At 45.8% G+C, this 22,440-nt stretch overlaps 1 protein-coding gene across 2 annotated transcripts in view; it reads left to right on the top strand.

Moving 5' to 3' along the window:
- The window catches only part of DOCK1 (dedicator of cytokinesis 1), a 278,548-nt gene that overhangs the window by 39,322 nt on the left and 216,786 nt on the right, over positions 1 to 22,440 (top strand). Inside the window, exons 8-19 of one of the 2 annotated variants that reach the window (XM_036385303.2) lie at positions 629 to 786; positions 1,462 to 1,543; positions 2,198 to 2,333; positions 2,646 to 2,718; positions 4,459 to 4,601; positions 6,781 to 6,906; positions 8,042 to 8,166; positions 8,455 to 8,553; positions 9,555 to 9,627; positions 11,365 to 11,468; positions 11,884 to 12,067; positions 19,148 to 19,245. In XM_036385303.2, coding sequence (XP_036241196.1) covers positions 629 to 786; positions 1,462 to 1,543; positions 2,198 to 2,333; positions 2,646 to 2,718; positions 4,459 to 4,601; positions 6,781 to 6,906; positions 8,042 to 8,166; positions 8,455 to 8,553; positions 9,555 to 9,627; positions 11,365 to 11,468; positions 11,884 to 12,067; positions 19,148 to 19,245 — 1,401 coding nt within the window. The remainder of the gene's footprint in view (positions 1 to 628; positions 787 to 1,461; positions 1,544 to 2,197; positions 2,334 to 2,645; positions 2,719 to 4,458; positions 4,602 to 6,780; positions 6,907 to 8,041; positions 8,167 to 8,454; positions 8,554 to 9,554; positions 9,628 to 11,364; positions 11,469 to 11,883; positions 12,068 to 19,147; positions 19,246 to 22,440) is intronic. The other variant, XM_036385305.2, reaches the window with a different exon arrangement.

Genomic DNA, 22,440 nt, shown 5'->3' on the forward strand with positions numbered 1-22,440 from the left:
GGTTTTTTTTTTCATCCTTTAAAGGCTTTAGTAGAATTTAGGGTTCAGACCTGTATGAATAAATCAGCTGCATTTGTAGGTTAATATCAGATGTGCATGTGAGAGGTTTGTAAGTTAGGTTGTCATCAGAGTTTCCATATGAGAATCACAAAGACTAAAATCCTCATTCTTGTGTGGTTTCTTTATGCCAGTCCTAAAATCTTGTTGTTGAAATAAAAGGGGCAAATTTAAAGCCCTTCTCAGTCTTGAATTGTCAGCACCTTTGCAGTTCAAAATCCTTATTTTTAAAAGGAAAAACTTTTCTGTTTCTTTTTATTGTGTGTTGCTGGATTTTTTTCAGGTATGTTTGAGGCTCTGTTTCTTCTCCATTTGTTTCTCTCTCCTTAATAAGTAAAGACATCTTTTCTTCCTTTTTCTCTTCTTTTTTTATTTTAACTTTTTCCTTATGGTGCAGCACTTCAAGACAGATCCGGAAAATCTGTCTGTCATAAAACTTAACAGAAAAAAGATCACAGGGGCAGGCACTCAATGGAAACCTCCTCTTCTTTCTGGAAGGATTTAGGAAAGTTTTATAGCAGTTAGATGTCTGTTGGGCAAAGTTAAACTTTATTTTGTTCTTCAATTGCAGTCTCAGAAGCAGAATATTGATATCAACAGACAAGCCAAGTTTGCTGCCACTCCGTCATTTGCTTTATTTGTAAATTTAAAAAATGTCGTGTGTAAAATAGGAGAAGATGCTGAAGTCCTGATGTCTCTGTATGACCCCCTGGAATCCAAATTCATCAGGTCAGGGCCATTTTTATCTGTGCTCACTCAGGGATGGTACTGAGGGACTTCTGGGGCTTAGCAAAGTCAGATTTCTGTGGAAAGCAGAGGCAGGTCCCTTCGCTTGGGACACATTTCAGGGTCTTGCTGTGCTTGTGGAAATTCAGAGTTGAACACACCTGCAAGGGCTGTGCCCTTGCTGAGCTGCAGAATTCCCACACTTGGTTGCTGAGGAGCTGCTTTCTTTATAAAAATTCTGTGCACTAAGGGAAATGCCAGCTCCCTGCTCAATATTTGTTTCCTTAGGATAAGGAAATTGGGTTGAAAAGTCTCCTGTGAATTCTGAAGTTGATTTTATCTGCTTAAGTTAAAGGGCATTCAGTGATAGGGTATGGAGGAATGGCTTTAAGCTGAAAGAGGGTGGATTTAGATGGGATATTAGGATGAAATCCTTTCCTGGGAGGGTAGTGAGGCACTGGCATGAGTTTCCCAGAGAGGTTGTGAATTCCCAGTCCCTGGCAGTGCCCAAGGCCAGGTTGGACAGGGCTTGGAGCACTCTGGGACAGTGGAAGGTGTCCCTGCCATGGCAGGGGGTGGAACGAGATGTTCTGCATGATCCCTTCCAGCCCAAATCATTCTGTGGTTCTGTTGCTCTATGATTTAAACAAAAAGTCTTCAAAACATTGTTATTTTCAGTGAGAACTACCTGGTGAGGTGGTCGAGCTGTGGCCTCCCCAAGGACATCGACAGGCTGCACAACCTGCGGGCCGTGTTCACCGTGAGTGTGCCCTGCCCAGGGCTGGGGGTGAGCGGGGTGGGACCAGCCTGGGGCACCTCTGCAGGGGCAAACAGAGCTGGGGAGGGCTCTAGGACAAGGGGGAGTGGCTGCTCCTGCCAGAAGGCAGGGTTAGGTGGGATGTTGGGAAGGAATTCTTCCCTCGGAGGGTGGGCAGCCCCTGGCATCAAGTGCCCAGAGCAGCTGTGGCTGCCCCTGGATCCCTGCAGGTGTCCAAGGCCAGGTTGGAGCAGCCTGGGACAGTGGGAGGTGTCGCTGTCCATTGCTGGGATGGGAGCAAGATGGTTTTGAAGATCCCTTCCAACCCAAACCATTCCGTGATCCTGTGCTGCTGGAGGCTTGCAGGAGACATTTCTCCTAAGTGGCTGCTAAATGTTCTCAACACCTGGGAAAAACCAAAGTGAATTTTTGAACTTTTGACCTAGTAGAAATGGTTTGACCTCCTAAGGAATTAATTTGCACAGAACTCCAGTGAGATGTTGAAGTACTGTTACAAAATCTGCTCAGCTCTGAGAGCACTTTTTGTTAGAGGCTTGCACAGCAAAGGCAAGTTCTGAGCAGCAAAGCCTCTGCCTGCTGAGATGGAACTTGAAATTCAGCTATGAGAAAGCAGCCTGATGTCACTCCTCTTGGTAGGACCTGGGCAGCAAGGACCTGAAGAGGGAGAAGATCAGTTTTGTGTGTCAGATCGTGCGTGTGGGCAGGATGGAGCTGCGGGACAACAACACCAGGAAGCTCACATCGGGGCTGCGCAGACCCTTCGGGGTGGCAGGTACCTCTGGGCTCCTCTCTCCATCTCCTCTTCAGTCCTTCCATGGAAATTGGGTGGTGAAGCTGCTGTGGGGCTGTAAAAACTCAGAGTTGTTCAAATCCCATCAGACTCGTTGCTGTATCCTGTACACACCAGGGTTTGCGTAGCTGAGATTCCAAAGCTCATTTGCTCCGTGTTATTCCATAGACAACTCTGAAATTCCACAGTTGACAATTCCCCCCCTCTTCTGAGTCACTGTGGCTTCAATTCCCCAGGGTTTTCCCTCTTCCCACGCTGCTGAGTTCATTCAGTGCCCTTGGTTTGTCTTTGCAGTGATGGATGTTACTGACATCATTAACGGGAAGGTTGATGATGAGGACAAGCAGCACTTCATCCCCTTCCAGCCGTAAGTAGGGAGCAGGTGCAAGAACAAGCAGGAGTCAAAAACCCAAGATTTTAACTTTGATTTTTAAAAAAGTTAATATTTTAAGCTGATTTATTTCCATGGGATATTTTCTCTTCAGTAATATTGTTAATATATCTTCCCTGATAATTTGCCATTAGCTGCAACAGTGATATCCTCAGAAACTTTAGGGTTTTTGGAGTTTCAAACATCCATTCCCAGTTTTCCAGCCTTGTTTTCTTTTTGTTTCAAGATGTCAGGGGGGCAATGTATAGGAGGTGAAGAGCTTAAAGTAAGTTCACTGCTGGTTTAGGTCTGCCTGAGATCAAGAGAGATCATGTTACATCCATAAATTCCGAGTTTTTACTTCCATGAAGTGAGGAAAGGTAGAAGGAATAAGGCAAATAAATTTACATGAAGTAAATAAATAAAAAAATTAATAAATAATAAATTTACATGGATGCTTAGTTCTCCCATTGTGGAATGTGTTGGACTGCCATCTGTTCCAAAAGGCAAAACATAGTTATGGGAGCTAAATTCCTTGATTAATACGCTAATGGATATTCAGATGGGCTTTTAATAATATTTTCTAAAAAAGCTTGACATAATAAAATCATAAATTAACTTTGTTTTGAGAAATAGGCACAATTCAGGAAGCCCTTGTGGTTTGAAGGTGTAGGGCTGGTGAGAGGACTGCAAAGTGTGCAGGTCCTGACAGGTTAATGACAAAAATCAAAGTACAATTCCATTTTTCAAGGAAAATGGGGTTTGGGGAAGAGAAAGATATGTTTATTGTGTGGTAAACAACAGCAAAGTTATTTTTTAGCCAGTGTGGAAGTATGCAATGAAAATGAACCTTTCAGAGGGGGTGCTAATGGAACATCCAGTTTTCTGCTCCATTAGCACTGATTCATTTTTCCTGTTCCATATACACAGAGCTTCAAAAAGATGCACAATGTGATATTTATTTTTCCCTGTAATAAATGAGAACATTCTCCTGAAAAAGTCTATCCCAAAGGACATGAATAAGGTGGAAACCAATTCAGGGTGAATGCTGGTGATGGTATTTCCAACATAGATATGGGCTGTGTATATGAGGCACATTTTTCTCCTCATCCCATGCTTTGTTTCTGTTGTACCACATGAATTCTGTTTTCATATCTTTGTTTGTATTCATTCACTGGCCACTAGCACAATGGCTGTCAAAAACACTTGGCAAGATTTACTTCAGTGCCACCTAATGCTGCTGTTTATTTATCGTCCCCATCTTCTCATTTGTTCACTGAGTTGGGTTGTCTGCTCTTCTCCTCCTTTTCCCTGTGAGATTGATGGGAGCTTTTCCTTCAGGCACTCCACCTGTGCAATGACAGAGGTGACCCTGGAGGTGTTGCAGGGCCAGTCTGCTATAAATATATCTATATTTCAGTATTTGTAGAAAAGAGAACTGCCTGTGTGGGTTTTCACTGAGTAACTGGGGACTCCCATGTGGGAGAGCTCCCCCTGCTCCCTGAGGGAGCAGAGCCCTCACAGGTGTGCTGGACTCTCTGTGGTAGATCAGCGTTCTTCTGATTAATGATCTCCCTCTGTCTTTCTTGTTACCTTTCCTGTCCTCTGTCCTGCGTTGACTAATAAATACTCTTTGTCACAACTATGATACGATCTTTTGTGTTCCCTTGTCACTGTGACTTCTGGTTTTCTGTGCCCCTTTGTCTCCTGGTGTTGGTCGTCATGTGCATCCTCCAGGCTAGCGTTGGATGACGCCATTCGACACAAGCAGCTGAACATATCATCCCGTTTTTCACCCAGGGTGGCAGGGGAGAATGATTTCCTGCAGACTGTTATAAACAAAGTGATTGCTGCTAAAGAAGTCAACCACAAGGGTCAGGGTAGGTACTGCTCTTTCTGTGCACCTTGATTTGCTTCGTCTCGCGGTGGTTTTGATTTTGGGATCAGAAATTGTTTGTATGGTTTTGTTCTTCCTTTTCCCGTTCCTCAGGGCTCAGCCTGCTCTTCCCCCTTTCCATAATTTTTCCCCTGCCCAGTGTGGACTCTGCATGTTGTAGCATTGTTCAGCTCTTGGATGTGTTTATGTTTCTGCTGGAGAGGGTCCAGGGGAGGCCACCAAGATGATCAAGAGTCTGAACATCTCTGATGAGCAGAGACTGAGGGAGCTGGGCCTGGTTACTCTGGGGACAGGAGACTGAGGGAGTCTCATTATTCCATATCAATACATCCAGAGGGTGTCAGGGGATGGGGCCAGGCTGTTTTCAGTGATTCCCCATGACAGGATGAGGAGCAGTGGCCATAAACTAAAACACAACAAGTTCCACCTCACCATGAGGAAGAACTTCTTCCCGTGGAGGGTGGCAGAGCTCTGGAACAGCTGCCCAGGGAGGATGTGGAGTTTCCCTTTGTGCAGACATTCCCATCCCACCTGAACATGTTTCTGTGTCACCTGCTCCCCTTTTCAGGACTGGATGATCTCCAGAGGTCCCTTCCAACCCCACCTATCCCATGCCAGATCCTCTGCTGGAGGTGATGACTCAGGGACTCACCTCTTGTGCCCTTGAGCTGTGGATTTTTACCTCTGCATGCTGAAAGAAGGGATATTCCCTCTCTTCTCTTCCTCTCCTATATTTTTGCTCTCTGCAGCTGCACTTGGGACATTTTTGCTCCTTCCCCAGGAGACCTGAGCTGGCAGGAGGTGAGGAGGGAGCCAGAGCCAGGCAACCCCTCTGGAACCTTCCCTAGTACCTTCTCCAGGCCACTGCTCTGGGTTGATTTATTTGTGTGTGTGATCCCATGATCATGATGTGTCTGTGCCCAGTTATTCCAATGCTGGCTTCAGTATTTTCTGGAATTCTGGATTATGTGGAGTTATGCTGATTCATACAGAGTTTCCACCAAACACTCTGTGAATATCTGTATCACTCCATATCTGGCCAAACCCCAGGAAAACTACACACTTTCCCCTGATTTTTGCACTAATTAATAGCAAACAAAATTTTACATAAACCTTATTTTTAAATTCTCCTTTAGCTAATGAGGAAAAGTTTTATCTGCTTCCCCTCCTTGTTTTCACCTGTGGCCAGTGTATATCCCACAGGAGGAAACATTTCAGTGCCTTTGATTCATTCCAGATTATTTCCCTAAAAAAGGTTGCCCAAGCAAACAGAAGAAGGATTAGGAGTTGTTCCTTAGCCAGTCAGTGCAGGTACAGTTGCAGCTCAGTGAAGCAGCAGCTGTCAGAACCATCCCTGGCAGCAAATCAGCCCAGAAACTCTTACAGAGATACCATGGAAAAGACAAGCTGCCAAGTGTACACAAAATGAATGTACAGTTAATTCTCTAACAGGGTAACCCACAATTTATTTCGTGGATGAATATTTTTGGGGTGTTTTTCATAGCTTTTAATTTTAGGATTTTCTTCTGCAAATTGCTGCTGTGATTATTTTGTCCTTAAACTTGATTGCCAGCCACTTCACCAAGTGGAGGCTTCTTTGGGTTGGGTTTCTTTTTTATTTTTATGGGTTTTTTTCCACTTTGGCATCTTTCTTTTTCCTGTAACAAATGTGCCTGATGTTAGTTGGCAAGCAGCAGCTTTTTAGTGGCTTCTTCTGCTGCCGAGCAGAAAAATATCAGCTGTGTGGAGCTGATGCTGTAGATTTGTGTGCTCAGAGCAGTAAAAACAGCTTTATGGGATGGTGATCAATCAGTTTGGGGTGTGGATCTACTGCTGTTGCTTGCTTGGAGTCCTTGGGTCTCTCCATGCAAATCATCCTTGCTCTTTCTCTTTTTTTCCCATGGAAGATAAACATCTCATTGCAAAGAACATGGAACATAATCAGAAATAATTCTGCCTGCTGTACTCATGTTTTTGTGTGAAGTGATGAGATCTGTTGAGAGTTTGAAAATATTTTCTATTTTTTTTATTAAAGGAAGATCAGTTATCTTAATCTACCTATCTGTCTTAACATTTTTACATTTTTCAAGTTCCAGAAAGAAATCTTTAGGAAGCAAGAATCAATCCCAGCAGTTTCATAACTGTGTTTTTTAACACAACAGGTCTGTGGGTGACTTTGAAACTTCTTCCAGGAGATATCCATCAGATTAGGAAAGAGTTTCCACACTTAGTGGACAGGTCAACAGCAGTGGCTCGGAAAATGGGCTTTCCTGAGATTATCATGCCTGGTAAGGCACTTTTAATTAATGCTGCTTTGTTATATTTTAACCTGCTTTAAATCTCTGTATGTATGGGAGGTTTTGGAGGAAAAAATAATTAAAGATGAATTTAAGGTATGGTATGCATTAAAAAAAAATCATCAAAAGTTAAAAATAATTAAAAATAACTGTAAAATACTTTGGTAATACCAGCATCAATAAATAAAGCTCCCACCCCCATCAAGAAGACAGGAAATCCCAGCGAGAGTGGAAATTCTCCCTTTTTTTCCCAGTTAAAAAGAATGTACACAAAGTACACACTTTGTATTATCCCCATAGCAAGGGCATATGTAAAACTTCTCTCCTGTGCTGAATCCAAAGCAGATTTTTGAGGCACAGGCTTGATTTAGAGATAGCAGCTCTCTTAGGGTTTGTACCAGCTCTGGATAATGCATTTGAAAGAGAGCCACATCATTTTTTAAAAATACATGTATTCTGTGCATGTTCAGTTCAGGTGTTTACAAAAAACCAAACAAATCAAAAGCCATGAAAACCAACCCAAAACCGTGGTGCTTCTCAAAATAAAAACTGCCATGAGCAAGAGCAGAACCTGCAGTGTCCTTTGCAGATTGGTGGGCTCTGGGGGATCCATGAGATGTTTCCAGAGCCATCCCAGTTCCAGGTCTCTCTGTGGCTGCTGGCAGATGTCTGTCAGATGTTTTACAGTCTCTTCTACAAGTGGGAGTGTCTCAACACCTTGTTTGCATCCTGTGCTGGCTCATAAAATTATTGGAAATCCCTTGTTTGCCCAGCACATTGTCAAAGTTTCAGTTGAACTGGGGTGGAGCTGAGGAGCATTTTTAGCTATAAATCTAAATACAACCCCCAGGCCAGCAAAACCATCAAACCTCTTCCTGCTGTAACAAATTAGAGACCTCTTGTAGGCTGTTAAAACACTGTAAATTGCAAAATACCTTTGTATGGGATAAATGTGTTGAAACTTCTCCTTTCAAGTGAATACTGAAAGAAGTTGTGTAAAAATAAAATAAATGCAAATGTGGTGTTTGAAATGTTCTGCCATTGTTTCTGTGTGTCCTTGGTTTCCCAAATCCTTGGGTTTCTTGTGAGAATTGTGGGTTATTTTGTGCTTTGCTTTCCCTTGTAGGAGATGTTAGAAATGACATCTATGTCACCTTGGTGCAGGGAGATTTTGACAAAGGCAGTAAAACCACAGCAAAGAATGTGGAAGTCACAGTGTCTGTTTATGATGAAGATGGCAAGAGATTAGAGGTATTAAAGTATTTAATGTCTGGGGGCTTTTTGATTTTGATACATATCATGTTAAGCCTTTTCAACAGCTGTATTTGTCAGCTTAAGGTCCCAGGTTTTATTTTCAACCAAACTTTTCTCATCATTAAATACATCTTGCCTTACCCATGCATGCATTTTGGTACCAGTTTCATGAGGAGCATTCTCTCTTATTTTCTGACCTACTTCACTGATTTATTTTTTGTTTATTTGACTGAAAAAGTGGAGTTTAAGTGACATAAAAGCTTCCCCTTCTGTTTGTTTTTGCAGAGTGTTATTTTTCCTGGTGCTGGTGATGAAGCCATCTCAGAGTACAAGTCAGTGATCTATTACCAAGTAAAGCAGCCTCGCTGGTTTGAGACTGTAAAGGTATTTAGACTGTTAAAATAACTTCTCTGGGTGTTAATGTGCCATTAATACAGCTTCCAGTGGGAAGCAAAAGTGGGAAAATGCAGTGCCTGTGTTCAGCAGGGCAAGGAATAGCTCAGCCAAGAAAGGCTTTGACTTTTATTGCATATTGAATTTTATTTCAGCCATTGCTCAGGATGACTGGTGTGGGGGAACTCCAGCACCTCCTCAGGAATGGTTTGCTGTCTTTCCATGAAGCTGACCTAGAGGAGAGCAGGATATTAAGGCTAAAAAACGTTTGCCATAGTGTTGGACTCATCACTGTTTGGGGAGCTGGTTGTGCTCTAAGCCTGCTCATTTTGCTGGAGTAATAACCTTTCCACTGCCACTTTTGGATATTGCAAACCTGGAATCCATTCAGTCTGACAGTGAGCAGGGGCTGTGTGCTCACAAGGGCCTTGCAGCTGCTCCCCACACCAGAATTTTCACTCCAAAGGTGCCTTATTGTGTCTGTAGACAGAAGAGGGCTGTTGGAATGGCAGAGGATGGATGTGCTGCTGGGATTGTCACTCATTGATCATTTGGAAGATGTCTGGATGGGGCTGGGGGAGGCTGAAGGTGCTGCCCTGACCATTTCCCTTTCCTCCTCTCCCCTTGTGTTGGACTCATCACTGTTTGGGTTGTGCTTTAAGCCTGCTCATTTTGCTGGGTAATAACCTTTCCACTGCCACGTTTGGAGGTTGATGGTGGCTTTCTGGAATCCATTCAGTCTCTGCAGCAGTGGGAGCAGGGGCTGTGTGCTCTCAAGGGCCTTGCAGCTGCTCTGGAATTTTCACTCCAAAGGTGCCTTGGAGTGAAAATTAGATATTAGTGCCTATAGATAGAAAGGACTGCAGAGGATGGATGTACTGCTGGGATTGTCACTCACTGATCATTTGGAAGTGCTGGAAGATGTCTGGATGGGGTTGGGGGAGGCTGAAGGTGCTGCCCTGACCATTTCCTTGTTCTCTCCCTGGTGCCAGGTTGCCATCCCCATCGAGGACGTGAACCGCAGCCACCTGAGGTTCACCTTCCGCCACAGATCCTCCCAGGACTGTGAGTAACTCAGCCTCTGCTTGATGCCTCAGGTTCAGCTTTTCTGTTTTTCCCATTCTGTGCTGCTTTAGTGTGTGGGTCTGGGCTCACATCAGGGCATGCTGAGCTCTGTGCACAGAGCAGGGAGACAAAACAATTCCTGCTCCAGCTGGGCACCAAGGACAAATGATCCAAATCTCAGCCCAGGAGCACAAACCCCGTGGGCTGGAGAGAGAAAAACAAGCAGGGTGGGACTGCAGGGGCTAAAGCTGGAATGGGACAATGAACTGCAAGGTGCAAATGGAGCAGAACTGATCCCAGGGACAGAGCCCGTGCCCGGCCGTGCATTTTGGGCCATTTTGGTTCATCTTGGGTGCAGCCCTGGCTGGGGTCTGGTGCTGCCCAAGGTGGATCCATGGAGGGGATGCTGTGAATGAATCCCTGCTTTATTCTGGAGCTCTGTCCAGCCTCTGTTCTAGGGCAGCCTTCCCAAGGCACCATCCTTGGGAATTCCTGGAGCAGGGATGCCATTCTTGTGTTCCCAATCCAGAACTGATTATTGCCTTTGCTTTTAGTGCAGGATTAAATTTGTGACACTTTGTCATATCTCAGCTCTTTTTTCTCTTCACATGTTCCTCACTCTCACCTATCTTGATTTTTTTCCTTCCCTGCCCAGTTTTTTCTCCAGAGGGAATAAATGGAATTTTTTACTAGGCTACTAATGGAGTAAAGCTTTTCATTAATAACTCAGAGGGTTGTGATATTTTCTATCTTAGAGGTAGGGAGTAGTAAAGATGTTCAACAAGTGGGAATGTGAAAGTCTACAGTTGGCTTAGCATCAGTAATTGAAGACTTTGGGATTAGGAAAATTAATAATATAATCTAGACAATGATACTTTTTAAGGAAAACACAGTTCCAAAATTCAACTTTCAGTCATTATTATCAGAATTATGATTGTGTGCTACAAATTATTAGAGTCAGAAATGTTATTAGGATGACTTAAGTATTTAGGTTGGCCACAGCTTAAATATTTAAAAGAGGTCACTCCTAAATATTAACAAGAGCCCCTTTCAGGGCTTTCTCCCAGGCTCCTTGGGCTGTCTCAAGGTGATGAAACTTTGCTTCTGGCTTTACTTCTCAACTTCCTTTGTGATCTCTCCTTCATCTGTTGCTTTGTTGTTTTAAACTTTTCCCAACAGATTTGACCAAGAAGAAGCTGAATGCATTTTTTTAGTTCCTGTTGGCTGCAGAATGGGTCAGCTTTCAAAAAACTGAGGCACTTCATCTGCATTTATGGATCCAGTTTTTGTTTTGCTTCTAATGTTCCCCCTGCAAATGTCTGTCCTCAGGGCTCTGTGCTCTGATGAGATCCTCAGTGCTGGTGTTTAATCTTTATTCCAGCTCCCAAACACTGCCATTCTTCTAAAACCCTGGGCTTTCTCAATGCATCACATTTCTGTTTTGTTTTTAAAATTTGCCTTTATAAAGCTTTCCAAAAAGAACAGACAGAATATGGAAATAAGAAGCATCTGGTTATTGTTGATGTATTCATTTGGCTTTTTTTTTTTTTTTTTGGTTCTGTCTTGCTTTTAGAAGACTTCCCCAATTTTTTATACACTTAATTTACATGAGAATCTTTGCTGTGGTCCCTCACTGACAGGTTGTCCATGTTTGTGAGATTTAGGTGTCCTGACTGCTGAAATAATTATGTAGTGATTTTTTTTCTTTTTTCTTTTTTTTTTTTTTTTTGGTAACAGCCAAAGACAAATCTGAGAAAATATTTGCTCTGGCATTTGTGAAGCTCATGAGATATGATGGGACAACTCTGAGGGATGGAGAGCACGACCTTATAGTTTACAAGGTAGAATTTTGACTTCCCAGCAGGGAAGCTCCATTGACTGACTTCTGGGGAATTCTGTTCCAGAATTACACTGGAAAATGTGTTTTGAGCTCTGCTGTTAAATCAAACTAAGCAGCAAGTCCTGAGCAGTTGGTTTATATGGGAGATTGAGTGTTAAACCTTTAGTATGTTGTAATTTCAGCAGGATTTGTTGTTGAGTTTTTTGTGGGTTGGGAAAAGTGAATTCTGTAGCCTTTTAATTAAGCCATTAAGCCATTTTGGCTTTAATGTAGCCAGATTAGTGCTAAATTAGTATTGTTAAAGATGCATTTGATAGCTCCAAACCTAAGAAAATCCAGTATAAATATTAAAATTTTCTTGCTACCGAGATTTTGACAGGATATTTTCTCCTGCTGTGTTTCAAACATCCCTGTAGGCAGAGGCCAAGAAGCTGGAGGATGCCTCGACCTATCTCAGTCTGCCATCCACAAAAATTGAGCTGGAGGAGAAGGGACACTCAGCCACAGGCAAGAGCATGCAGAACCTTGGGAGCTGCACCATCAGCAAAGACTCCTTCCAGATTTCCACCCTGGTCTGTTCAACAAAGCTTACCCAGAATGGTGAGTGCCCAGAGCTGCTGCTGCTCCTCACAGCAGGCTTGGGGTCCGTGTGCTGACTCTGCTGCCTTCTCCATCCCCATTCCACGTGGCTGTTTGCTGGGTTGCATTGTGTGGGTGAGTGTGTGAGCCATCCAAGCTTTTCTCTGTTTTGCTCCAGAGCCGTTGATGTCTCTGAAAAAAACAGAAGAATCCAAGTGAAGTGGAACCAGGGATATTGTTTCCCATATAGTTGAGGCTCTTGCCCTGAAATGCACTGAAACAGGCTCTGTGGCATTTCACTTTTCTCTGAAAAATAGCACTTGAGGGAGGGGATGAGTTTGCTCTCAAGAGTAGGTAATATCAGGGCTCTGCTCCCAGACATGCTGGTTTGTTATTCCAAGGGGCAATATCCATATCTCAGGGCTGGGGACAGCTCTGATGTTCTCTCCTGTGTGCAGAGGGGATGTTAGGGTAGGATGGAGGTCACCCTCATGTCCCCACACCTTCCCAGGAGTGGCCTTGGCTCCGTGTGCTCCTTTCCAACCTTGCATTCCCTCGTTTGTCCTGTTTGTCAGCTGGCTGAGTGCACCCCAAGGCTGTGGGGAGGCTGCTGGTGGCAGCCACCAAAGGAAACCTTTGCCATTTGCAGCCTGTGCCCTGCGTGTGACTCCGTGCTGGTTGCCATGGAGCCATCCCTTGTTCTCCTGGCTGCTCCAGCAGCGAGTGGGGAGTGTGGGAGGGTCATTCCATGGGGACTGAGTCACGGCAGGGAGCTGCTGTGACTCAGGAAGGGCTGTGGGAGCTGCGTGGGGACACTGCCCCATGCAGAGTTCCCTCTGCCCGGGGGGATGTCCCTGCTCCGTGACTCCAGCCCTGCCTTGGCTGTGCTGCTTCCCAGCGGCTCTCCCAGCTCATCCCGGGTGTTTCACATGCAGAGCACATCGGATCCACTGCAGTCTGGCAGCCTTGGAGCCTGGCAGGGTGTTCAGCTGAAAAACTGGGATGTGCTGGGAGGATTTCCCAGCAAAGATGGGCTCCCAGCTCAGCAGCAGCACGGTGGGGCTGGGGCTTGCAGAGCAGGATCCAACATCTGGAATTAAACTGATTTTTGTTGGAAAATCGCTGCTGTTTTTCCCTTCAGCCTTTAGAAAAGTTAAAAGTTTAGTAGTTAAAAGTATTTCCCAGTGATCAATACATTGATGTGGCTTTCACAGAACTGCTATTAAAATTAAGCCTGAGCATTGTTCGGTGCTTGATTTACATATTGTTTGCTTTGAAGGCCTGATCTTTATTTAATGCTGCTGTTAATTATGTTGTCTGGGAAAGTTTGCCTCGGAGTTGCCAAAGTCTTTTCTCTCTCTTCAAAGTACTGTGACATTATTAAGCAAGATCGCCATGTCTCATTGAGCAGGAAAGAAACAAAACAAAAAAGAAAATCATCATTAAATTCCTCCCTCAAGTATCAGTTTTCATCTAAAAGTTGGCAGTGATTTTCAGATGGTGATTTCTGAAGCTGATTTTAAGCTTTGTAAAATGGTTGGTTAATATTCTTCCTTTAACTTTCTTAAAAACAAGTAAATAAAAATTCCGTATTCTCCTCACTTACAAAAATGTTGGGCCAAAGGAGATTTTTCTCCTTTTAATAGTTTACCTGTAGGTTACCTGTAATAGTTCTTTCTTTACCCTCCATAACTATCTTAGAATTGGCTTTAAAACTTATTTTTAGTAATTCTAAAAGTATGGATATAAGTCATCTGGCTTTTTCTGTTGTGTTTGATGGTGCAGAGGCTTTTTTGTGCCTGAGCTCTTTGAACACTCCCTTGCCTTCAGTTCTCTATGAACTGTGAGTTTTTAATGTTGCTTTTCCATCAGTAATCGATGTCCTTAGCATGGAAAAGTCTTCAAAACAACAAACTTGGTCACTGCTGAGACTTTGAGAGAGAGTGATGGTGTGAGGTGTCTATTTAGTTTAACACTTGACCAGTTTTTAGTGGTTTGAGCAGAATTTATTAAAGCAGGACATTCCCTGGCCTTTTCCTGGATTTTGCACTTAATTTTGAGGAAGAGTGATGACATAAGACAAAGAGGAGAGGCAGAAACCCTCAGTGCCTGTGGAAGTAAATGCTCCTGGAGACTCTTCCCAGACTTCCAGGGTGTCCTTTTTATTATTCCCATCAGGGTGATGGGAACAGAACTGGAATTGTATTAATGGCTTGCTGGGAAAATAGTATCAGTTATCAATAGGCAGAGCTGGCTGTGCTGTCCCTGTGGATTTGCTCTTGGAAGCATCCAGGGCACCTCAAAAGCTTATTCCAAGAATTTCTGTTCTCTCTTCTGCCTGAAGGACTCAAATCTTTGGATAAGAGTGGCTGTTCCTTCACTGGAGTCAGAGCTTGGAGGAACCAGGGAGACCAGGATTCTGCAGAGCACTTGGGAGGAATTTGACTTAGCACAGTTGATAATTAAAAAAAACCCCAACACACATATAGGACAAATTGAAGTGCTATAGTGGCATAAAAAGTGAAGATGTAAGCACAGAATTAAAATAAAAAATCACATAGACTGGAAAATGAAATGTTAAAGTCAAGAAGGCAGAGAATTTCAAAGAACAGATGGGAATTTAGTTAGAGGGGAAATATTCTTTAACTGAATTCAGTGGCTGGGCTTTGAGAAAAGTTTGGGTGTTTCTGTAGGGGAAGCTTTTGCACAGATCCAGGTTAAGGAAAGCAGGAGCTTGGGGTGGTTCCTTCCACTTGTCACATACCCTGGAAAAGAACAATCTTCATCTGCAGTCCACAGAATAATAAATCACATTAATAAAGCCAAGTTGCTGCTGGGGACTTTGCAGTCTGGGTGTTTGTTTAAACCTTTTGCAGTGGGAAATGCCAGACTGGTTTGGGTTGGAAGTGACCTTAATGATCACCCAGTGCCACCCCTGCCATGGCAGGGACAGCTCCCACTGATGCGCTTGGCTCCAGCCTGGCCTTGGGCACCCCAGGGATCCAGGGGCAGCCACAATTTCTCTGGGCACCCTCATTCTCTCTCCCTTCTGATGTTTTCTAACCTCAGATTTCACTTGACCTAGGCTTACTCCATCATTCCTGTTTCCTGTAGGCTAAAATACTGTTTTACATCTTTTTACTGCATTATTTTCCACACAGCCCTGTGCAAAGAGTGGGATTAGTGCCTGACTGCTGGGGTTAATTAATGCTTGCATTACCAGCCAGTGCCCATTTTTCCATAGCCTGTGAGTTATTTTTCCCTTTCAGCTGGCCTGCACTGACATTTTGTGCTCACAAATGTATATTCATTTAGCATTTGCTCTGCCATCACGCTGCAGTCCACGTGGGTTTGTTTTCTTGGGGCAATCCATGATGCTGTTCAGAGCCTGTCTGTGGGCTGGCTTTTGTTCACATCATTTCTTCTGTCAGGCTGATGCCTTGTTAGAAGTCAGACTGCAGCCAAATTCAGGGATGGAAAGCTGATATAAATATATCCATGAAACACTTTGGGTAACTCATGGAGGCATCTCCGCCTTGCTTCCAGAAGCAATTTTTTTTTTTTTTTTTTTTTTTTTGGTTAATACTGAGTTTCTAAGACTTTGGGTTCAGGCTATACACTTCTTGTAGGATGCATTAAAAGGAATGGAGGACTTGGATTCGAGTCTTTTAAAGCTTTAATGTAGTAAAACTCTCTTGATTTCTCCTCACAAAGAGATGATGAGAAGGCTTGGTTTGAGTGCTGCTCAGAGGGGACTCTTTCCAAGGAGTACTGTAGTGCTTTCCACTAGAAGTAATTTCATTTATTACTTAAAATGAAAGGTTTTTGAGAAAAGCATAGCAGCTGCTTTCAGTCTCTGCAGATAATTTCCACAATAAACTCTGCAGATTCATGCCTTGCTAAATGTTGTGTTGGTTGCTTTGAAAGCCTGAATAGCAAAGAGGTGAGGGGATATTTGTAGGGAGGAAGTGCCTGTTTTGAGTGATTTTGGGCAGAATTCACACAGTATGAATTATATGGGGAGGGGGGCCAGGGGCTAAACGGAAGGTAGTGAGTCTTTAAATTATCCATAAAATCATTAAAGTTGGAGAAGACCTTTGAGATAATTTCATTCAGTTTGTTGTTGAAGGCTTCTCCTGAGCAGGAGTTGCTGGGAGTTCTGTTTTGTGCTGAAAACTGACTTCTCATGGGGAAGAACCTTCCCCTGAGGCTGCTTTGGTAAAGGAGGAAGGAGTGTGGGGTTTGGGCTCTGTGGGTTCCAGGGCTGTGGTTTGGGCTCTGTGGGTTCCAGTGTTGGGTTTGGGCTCTGTGGGTTCCAGGGCTGTGGTTTGGGCTCTGTGGGTTCCAGTGTTGGGTTTGGGCTCTGTGGGTTCCAGTGTTGGGTTTGGGCTCTGTGGGTTCCAGGGCTGTGGTTTGGGCTCTGTGGGTTCCAGTGTTGGGTTTGGGCTCTGTGGGTTCCAGAGCTGGGGTTTGGGCTCTGTGGGTTCCAGAGCTGGGGTTTGGGCTCTGTGGGTTCCAGAGCTGGGGTTTGGGCTCTGTGGGTTCCAGTGTTGGGTTTGGGCTCTGTGGGTTCCAGAGCTGGGGTTTGGGCTCTGTGGGTTCCAGAGCTGGGGTTTGGGCTCTGTGGGTTCCAGGGCTGGGGTTTGGGCTCTGTGGGCAGTGTTGGGTTTGGGCTCTGTGGGTTCCAGTGTTGGGTTTGGGCTCTGTGGGTTCCAGTGTTGGGTTTGGGCTCTGTGGGTTCCAGGGCTGTGGTTTGGGCTCTGTGGGTTCCAGGGCTGTGGTTTGGGCTCTGTGGGTTCCAGGGCTGGGATTTGGGCTCTGTGGGTTCCAGGGCTGGGGTTTGGGCTCTGTGGGTTCAAGTGTTGGGTTTGGGCTCTGTGGGTTCCAGGGCTGGGATTTGGGCTCTGTGGGTTCAAGTGTTGGGTTTGGGCTCTGTGGGTTCCAGGGCTGGGGTTTGGGCTCTGTGGGTTCCAGTGTTGGGTTTGGGCTCTGTGGGTTCCAGGGCTGGGGTTTGGGCTCTGTGGGTTCCAGTGTTGGGTTTGGGCTCTGTGGGTTCCAGGGCTGGGGTTTGGGCTCTGTGGGTTCCAGGGCTGTGGTTTGGGCTCTGTGGGTTCCAGTGTTGGGTTTGGGCTCTGTGGGTTCCAGGGCTGGGGTTTGTGCTCTGTGGGTTCCAGTGTTGGGTTTGGGCTCTGTGGGTTCCAGGGCTGTGGTTTGGGCTCTGTGGGTTCCAGTGTTGGGTTTGGGCTCTGTGGGTTCCAGGGCTGTGGTTTGGGCTCTGTGGGTTCCAGTGTTGGGGTTTGGGCTCTGTGGGCAGTGTTGGGTTTGGGCTCTGTGGGTTCCAGGGCTGGGTTTGGGCTCTGTGGGTTCCAGTGTTGGGTTTGGGCTCCGTGGGTTCCAGTGTTGGGTTTGGGCTCTGTGGGTTCCAGGGCTGTGGTTTGGGCTCTGTGGGTTCCAGGGCTGTGGTTTGGGCTCTGTGGGTTCCAGGGCTGGGTTTGGGCTCTGTGGGTTCCAGGGCTGGGGTTTGGGCTCTGTGGGTTCCAGGGCTGGGGTTTGGGCTCTGTGGGTTCCAGTGTTGGGTTTGGGCTCTGTGGGTTCCAGGGCTGGGGTTTGGGCTCTGTGGGTTCCAGGGCTGTGGTTTGGGCTCTGTGGGTTCCAGGGCTGTGGTTTGGGCTCTGTGGGTTCCAGTGTTGGGTTTGGGCTCTGTGGGTTCCAGGGCTGTGGTTTGTGCTCTGTGGGTTCCAGTGTTGGGTTTGGGCTCTGTGGGTTCCAGGGCTGTGGTTTGGGCTCTGTGGGTTCCAGTGTTGGGTTTGGGCTCTGTGGGTTCCAGGGCTGTGGTTTGGGCTCTGTGGGTTCCAGTGTTGGGGTTTGGGCTCTGTGGGCAGTGTTGGGTTTGGGCTCTGTGGGTTCCAGGGCTGGGTTTGGGCTCTGTGGGTTCCAGGGCTGGGTTTGGGCTCCGTGGGTTCCAGTGTTGGGTTTGGGCTCTGTGGGTTCCAGGGCTGTGGTTTGGGCTCTGTGGGTTCCAGGGCTGTGGTTTGGGCTCTGTGGGTTCCAGGGCTGGGGTTTGGGCTCTGTGGGTTCCAGGGCTGGGGTTTGGGCTCTGTGGGTTCCAGTGTTGGGTTTGGGCTCTGTGGGTTCCAGTGTTGGGTTTGGGCTCTGTGGGTTCCAGTGTTGGGTTTGGGCTCTGTGGGTTCCTGTGTTGGGTTTGGGCTCTGTGGGTTCCAGGGCTGGGGTTTGGGCTCTGTGGGTTCCAGAGCTGGGGTTTGGGCTCTGTGGGTTCCAGGGCTGGGTTTGGGCTCTGTGGGTTCCAGGGCTGGGGTTTGGGCTCTGTGGGTTCCAGTGTTGGGTTTGGGCTCTGTGGGTTCCAGTGTTGGGTTTGGGCTCTGTGGGTTCCAGGGCTGGGGTTTGGTGTTTGCCCGGGAGCTGCTGCTCTGCAGGGGAACCGCACTGGGAGCTCCTCCCCAGGAGTTTTCCCTAAAGGAAGCTTTGCAATGACACACGGACAGAGTTGGCCTCCCGTATTTCCTTCTTGATCAGGGATTGCTGAAGTGCCACCAGCTTCAGGCTGCAGGATCTGGGGATGGACCACTGGCATCATCTGGGCTGTGCCCTCAGAGGGCAGCCCAGCAGCGTGGGCACTGGCAGATATTCATTGCCCAGCTTTCCCCCACTCTCAGTTAGTTTGCAGCTCTTTGTGCTTCATTGTGCTTTATTTTCTTTGCAGTTGATGCAGGGAGAGCAGAGAAGCTGGGAGAGTCACTGCCCTGTGGATACACTGTGTTGGTGGCTGACTAATTTCATTTTGGCATTTTTTTCTAAAGACACAACTGTTGTGTGCAGCAAACGAAAAACCCAGGGACCAGGCTTCCTTGGCCTAGATTTTCCTGCTGGTATTTCAAAAGCTGGCAGCTTTTCTGAAAGCCTTTCAGAGTTCTGTCAGGGCAGAGGGATTGTCCCAGCTTTCTGCAGCGTCAGAGGCTAGAAATACCTTGTTGTCCAGGGAAAAAAGGCTGAAGTGAGGAAATGAAACCTTGTCCTGCATATGGTGATGGAGAGTGAGGAAAGAGCCTGCAGGAGATAATTGTTGGGTTTTTTTATTCCTAGTTGATCTCTTAGGACTGCTGAAGTGGAGATCCAACACGAGCCTGTTGCACCAGAACTTGAAGCAGCTGATGAAAGTTGATGGTGGTGAAGTGGTCAAGGTAATGAGTTAATATCTGTAAAAATCCCAGATTTTGATTTGTCTTTTTTTTTTTTTTGGCTCCCCACACTTTCCCCCTCAACCTCACTGCACTCATTTGCACATTAAATTGCAACCAGGAACCTCAAACTTCAGGGTGCTGATGCTCCTCTCCCTGCCCTCCAGGAACATTTCAGATGTTTGAGAACTGATAAAACACACATCAAATGCACGTTTCTGAAAATGAGGTTGTTTTTTTTCCTAGCACTTTGGTGAATTTTTATATACAATCCATGAAGAAAAGGTGTTTTTCTTTGCAAGAATTAGACCATCTTGGAAGTCTTACATGGTGATGTTAAATGTATTTTTGATCTATGAATGTGGAATGCAATCCCAGTGTGTGCTGCTGTTGTTTTCTTTTAAAAAATACTTCAGGAAACATTTAACTGAGCCAAGTTATTTACATTTGCCAAGGCCACTGAGTGATTGCAGAGAGCTACATAAAGACAGGTTTAGCTGTGCAAAAGAGGAGGCTGGGACTTTATTGAAGGTGTTGTAATAAATCAAATCTAAAAGAGTGTCAAAAGATGTTCTTGGGGACAGGTGACCCTGGAGAGTTGTTTCCTTACTTCAGGGGATTTTTAGTTGTTTAACAGAAGCATAATGAAGCCTCAGCTTGAAGTAACTTCAAACACCTGGGAATGCTGATTTTGTCCTCCTTGGAGGGTGGGGAAGGTGGGGTCCCACAGGTTTGTGTTTTAGGAAGGTTCTGCTTGCTGTGGTTTTGTCCTGGGTGATTTGAGGGCAGAATGATGCCCGTGGCTCCTGCTGAGCGCTGCCACGGCTCTGCCACTTGGGTTCCCCCTCCTCTCCCAGTGTGACATCCCAGTGGCACGTCCCTGCTGGGTGGGGATCAGGGGTCTCCTCGGGGTGCACCACAAGTGGGGCTGGAGTAAAAGCAGTTCTGAAGTGAATCCTGCAGCTGGCACACTCTCAGCACCCTGTGAGATTCCCTTCTCCTGCTCCCAAGGGTCTGAGCACGACTGGAGTCATGCAGGGGGCAGAAGAGGGAGTGTTTAATATTGCTTCCACCACCATTTTTATCCTTTTTTTAGAGGGCCAGTGCCAACATTCTCCAACTGTTGCACAGTGTTCCATCTTTGTGGGGCTGCTCCATTGCTGGACCTGGTTTGTCACTGTTCCTTTCTGTTCCTCCAGCTCTCTTTGCCCTTCACGTTTTTAACTACAATACCCAGTGCAGCCTGGGTAGAATACCCAATATTTAGAAAAAGTATTGATGTGATAAAAAACATTCCTATTTTCTGTTAAGAATTGCCTGTTTTTAAAACTCCCAGTAAAAGGCCTGGGCCTACTGGTGTTCATTTATTTGAGTGGAGATGAGCCCAGCTCCCCATTCTGTGCCTGTTCCAGAGTGTGTGGAAGCTGTAAATGTTATCTCCCTTCCCCAGAGGCTCTGGCTCCATTTGTGCAGAGTCTGTGCAGTATGAGAATGTAAACTAATAGTGTAGGAATTATTCATGCCACCTGAGAAATGTCCTGCCCCTTCACTCAGCAGCAGCGTCTCTGCTGTGCTCCTCCTGCTGCTACACCAAGTGCTGGTGAACAGATTTCAGGCTTCAACTCTGCTCATGAAAGTCAGGCTGAGGTGCCTGAATGTGAAATCAAGGCTTGATCAGCCTCCCAACCATCCTTTGGCTTCCAGGGGACTCAGTGTGTGGGACCCAGGAGTGCAACTTCTCTTCAGAACAGGAGAGAAACTTCTCCTGTCAAGGCTCCAAACTGTGCTTTGCACTTCCCTCCCTGCCAGCTGGCAGCAGCCACAGAATCATTTAGAATTACAGAACCATTTAGGTTGGAAAAGACCTCTGAGATCACAGAGTTCAACCTTTAGAACATCAAGTCCAGCCTTTAATGTGCTTTATTTGCACATCTTCTTTAATGGGATGAGTAAGGCTGTGAGAAGGTGATGTTTTCCTTTTGCCCCTGTGGTGAAATTATGAGCTGGCTTTTTCCCAGGACTGGGCTAAGATCAGCTGCAAGAATTTGGGCTTTTCTGTTTTTTCATCCTCAGCAGCACGAACTGTGACTCTGTGCTCAGTTGGTTTAAGGAGTTTGACATTCAGCTGTGCATGGGGTTAACTCCTGACATTTGGCTGGAGGTTTAGGAGATCAGGTGAATCAGGCTTGATCCAGGAGACTCATTGAACATTTTTAAAGGAAACATTTTTAAAGGAGGAGGTGGGAGTCAGGCTCATTTTCCATCCCTGTCACAGGATGTGGAATGCCTCTTGTAGCTGGAACCCCAGGATTGATTCCCTTCTGCTTTTTGAGATGTTCTTCCCTCTGCCTCATCTATGTCACTGTCAGATTCTCTGAAAAATCCCTTTGCCAGGATTCTTCTCCTGGGAAGATGAGAAGCCTCACAGAAAAAACAATATTATCTCATTGCTTCTCCCTGTTTTTCTGCTTTGGAATGTGGCTGGACATTGTTTACCAACAGGTGCATGTTTGATTGGTTCCATGTCAATTGTTTTTACTTAATGACCAATCACAGCCAGACTGTGTCAGACTGAGCAGTCACAGGTTTTTATTATTCATTCTTGTTCAACCTTCTGTCTGTATCCTTTCTCTATTCTTTAGTATAGTTTTAGTATAGCATTCTTTAATATATTTTAAGTACATATAATAATAAATTAACCTTCTAAGAACATGGAGTCAGATTCACTCTGACCTCATCCTGGGAACCCCTGCAAATACCACACATCTACAAGGCAAAACCTTTTTTTTTAAATTTTATTTCCCTGTGAGGGTGGGCAGGCCCTGGCACAGGGTGCCCAGAGCAGCTGTGGCTGCCCCTGGATCTCTGGCCAGGCTGGACAGGGCTGGGAGCACCTGGGACAGTGGAAGGTGTCCCAGGGGGTGGCTCTGGATGGGATTTAAGATCCCTTCCAACCCAAACCGTCCTGGGAGGGTTTGAGACAGATGTGCTGGAACCACCCACATTTAACCCCTTCTTTCTCAACCCCACCTGAGCTGTGCTGCAGCCTGGCCTGGAGGAGCCCCTGTGTGTCTGTGCCAGCTGGAGGAAGGAGCTGCTCAGGCACAAGCCCATCCCAGCAGAACTGATGAGTATCTCTGGCACTGCATGGATCTGGGAAGGACTCGTGGAATTAGGGACCTTTTGTCCTTGAGCTTT

The sequence above is a fragment of the Molothrus ater genome, chromosome 8 (genome assembly GCF_012460135.2).
Source record: "Molothrus ater isolate BHLD 08-10-18 breed brown headed cowbird chromosome 8, BPBGC_Mater_1.1, whole genome shotgun sequence".
Classification (NCBI taxonomy): domain Eukaryota; kingdom Metazoa; phylum Chordata; class Aves; order Passeriformes; family Icteridae; genus Molothrus; species Molothrus ater.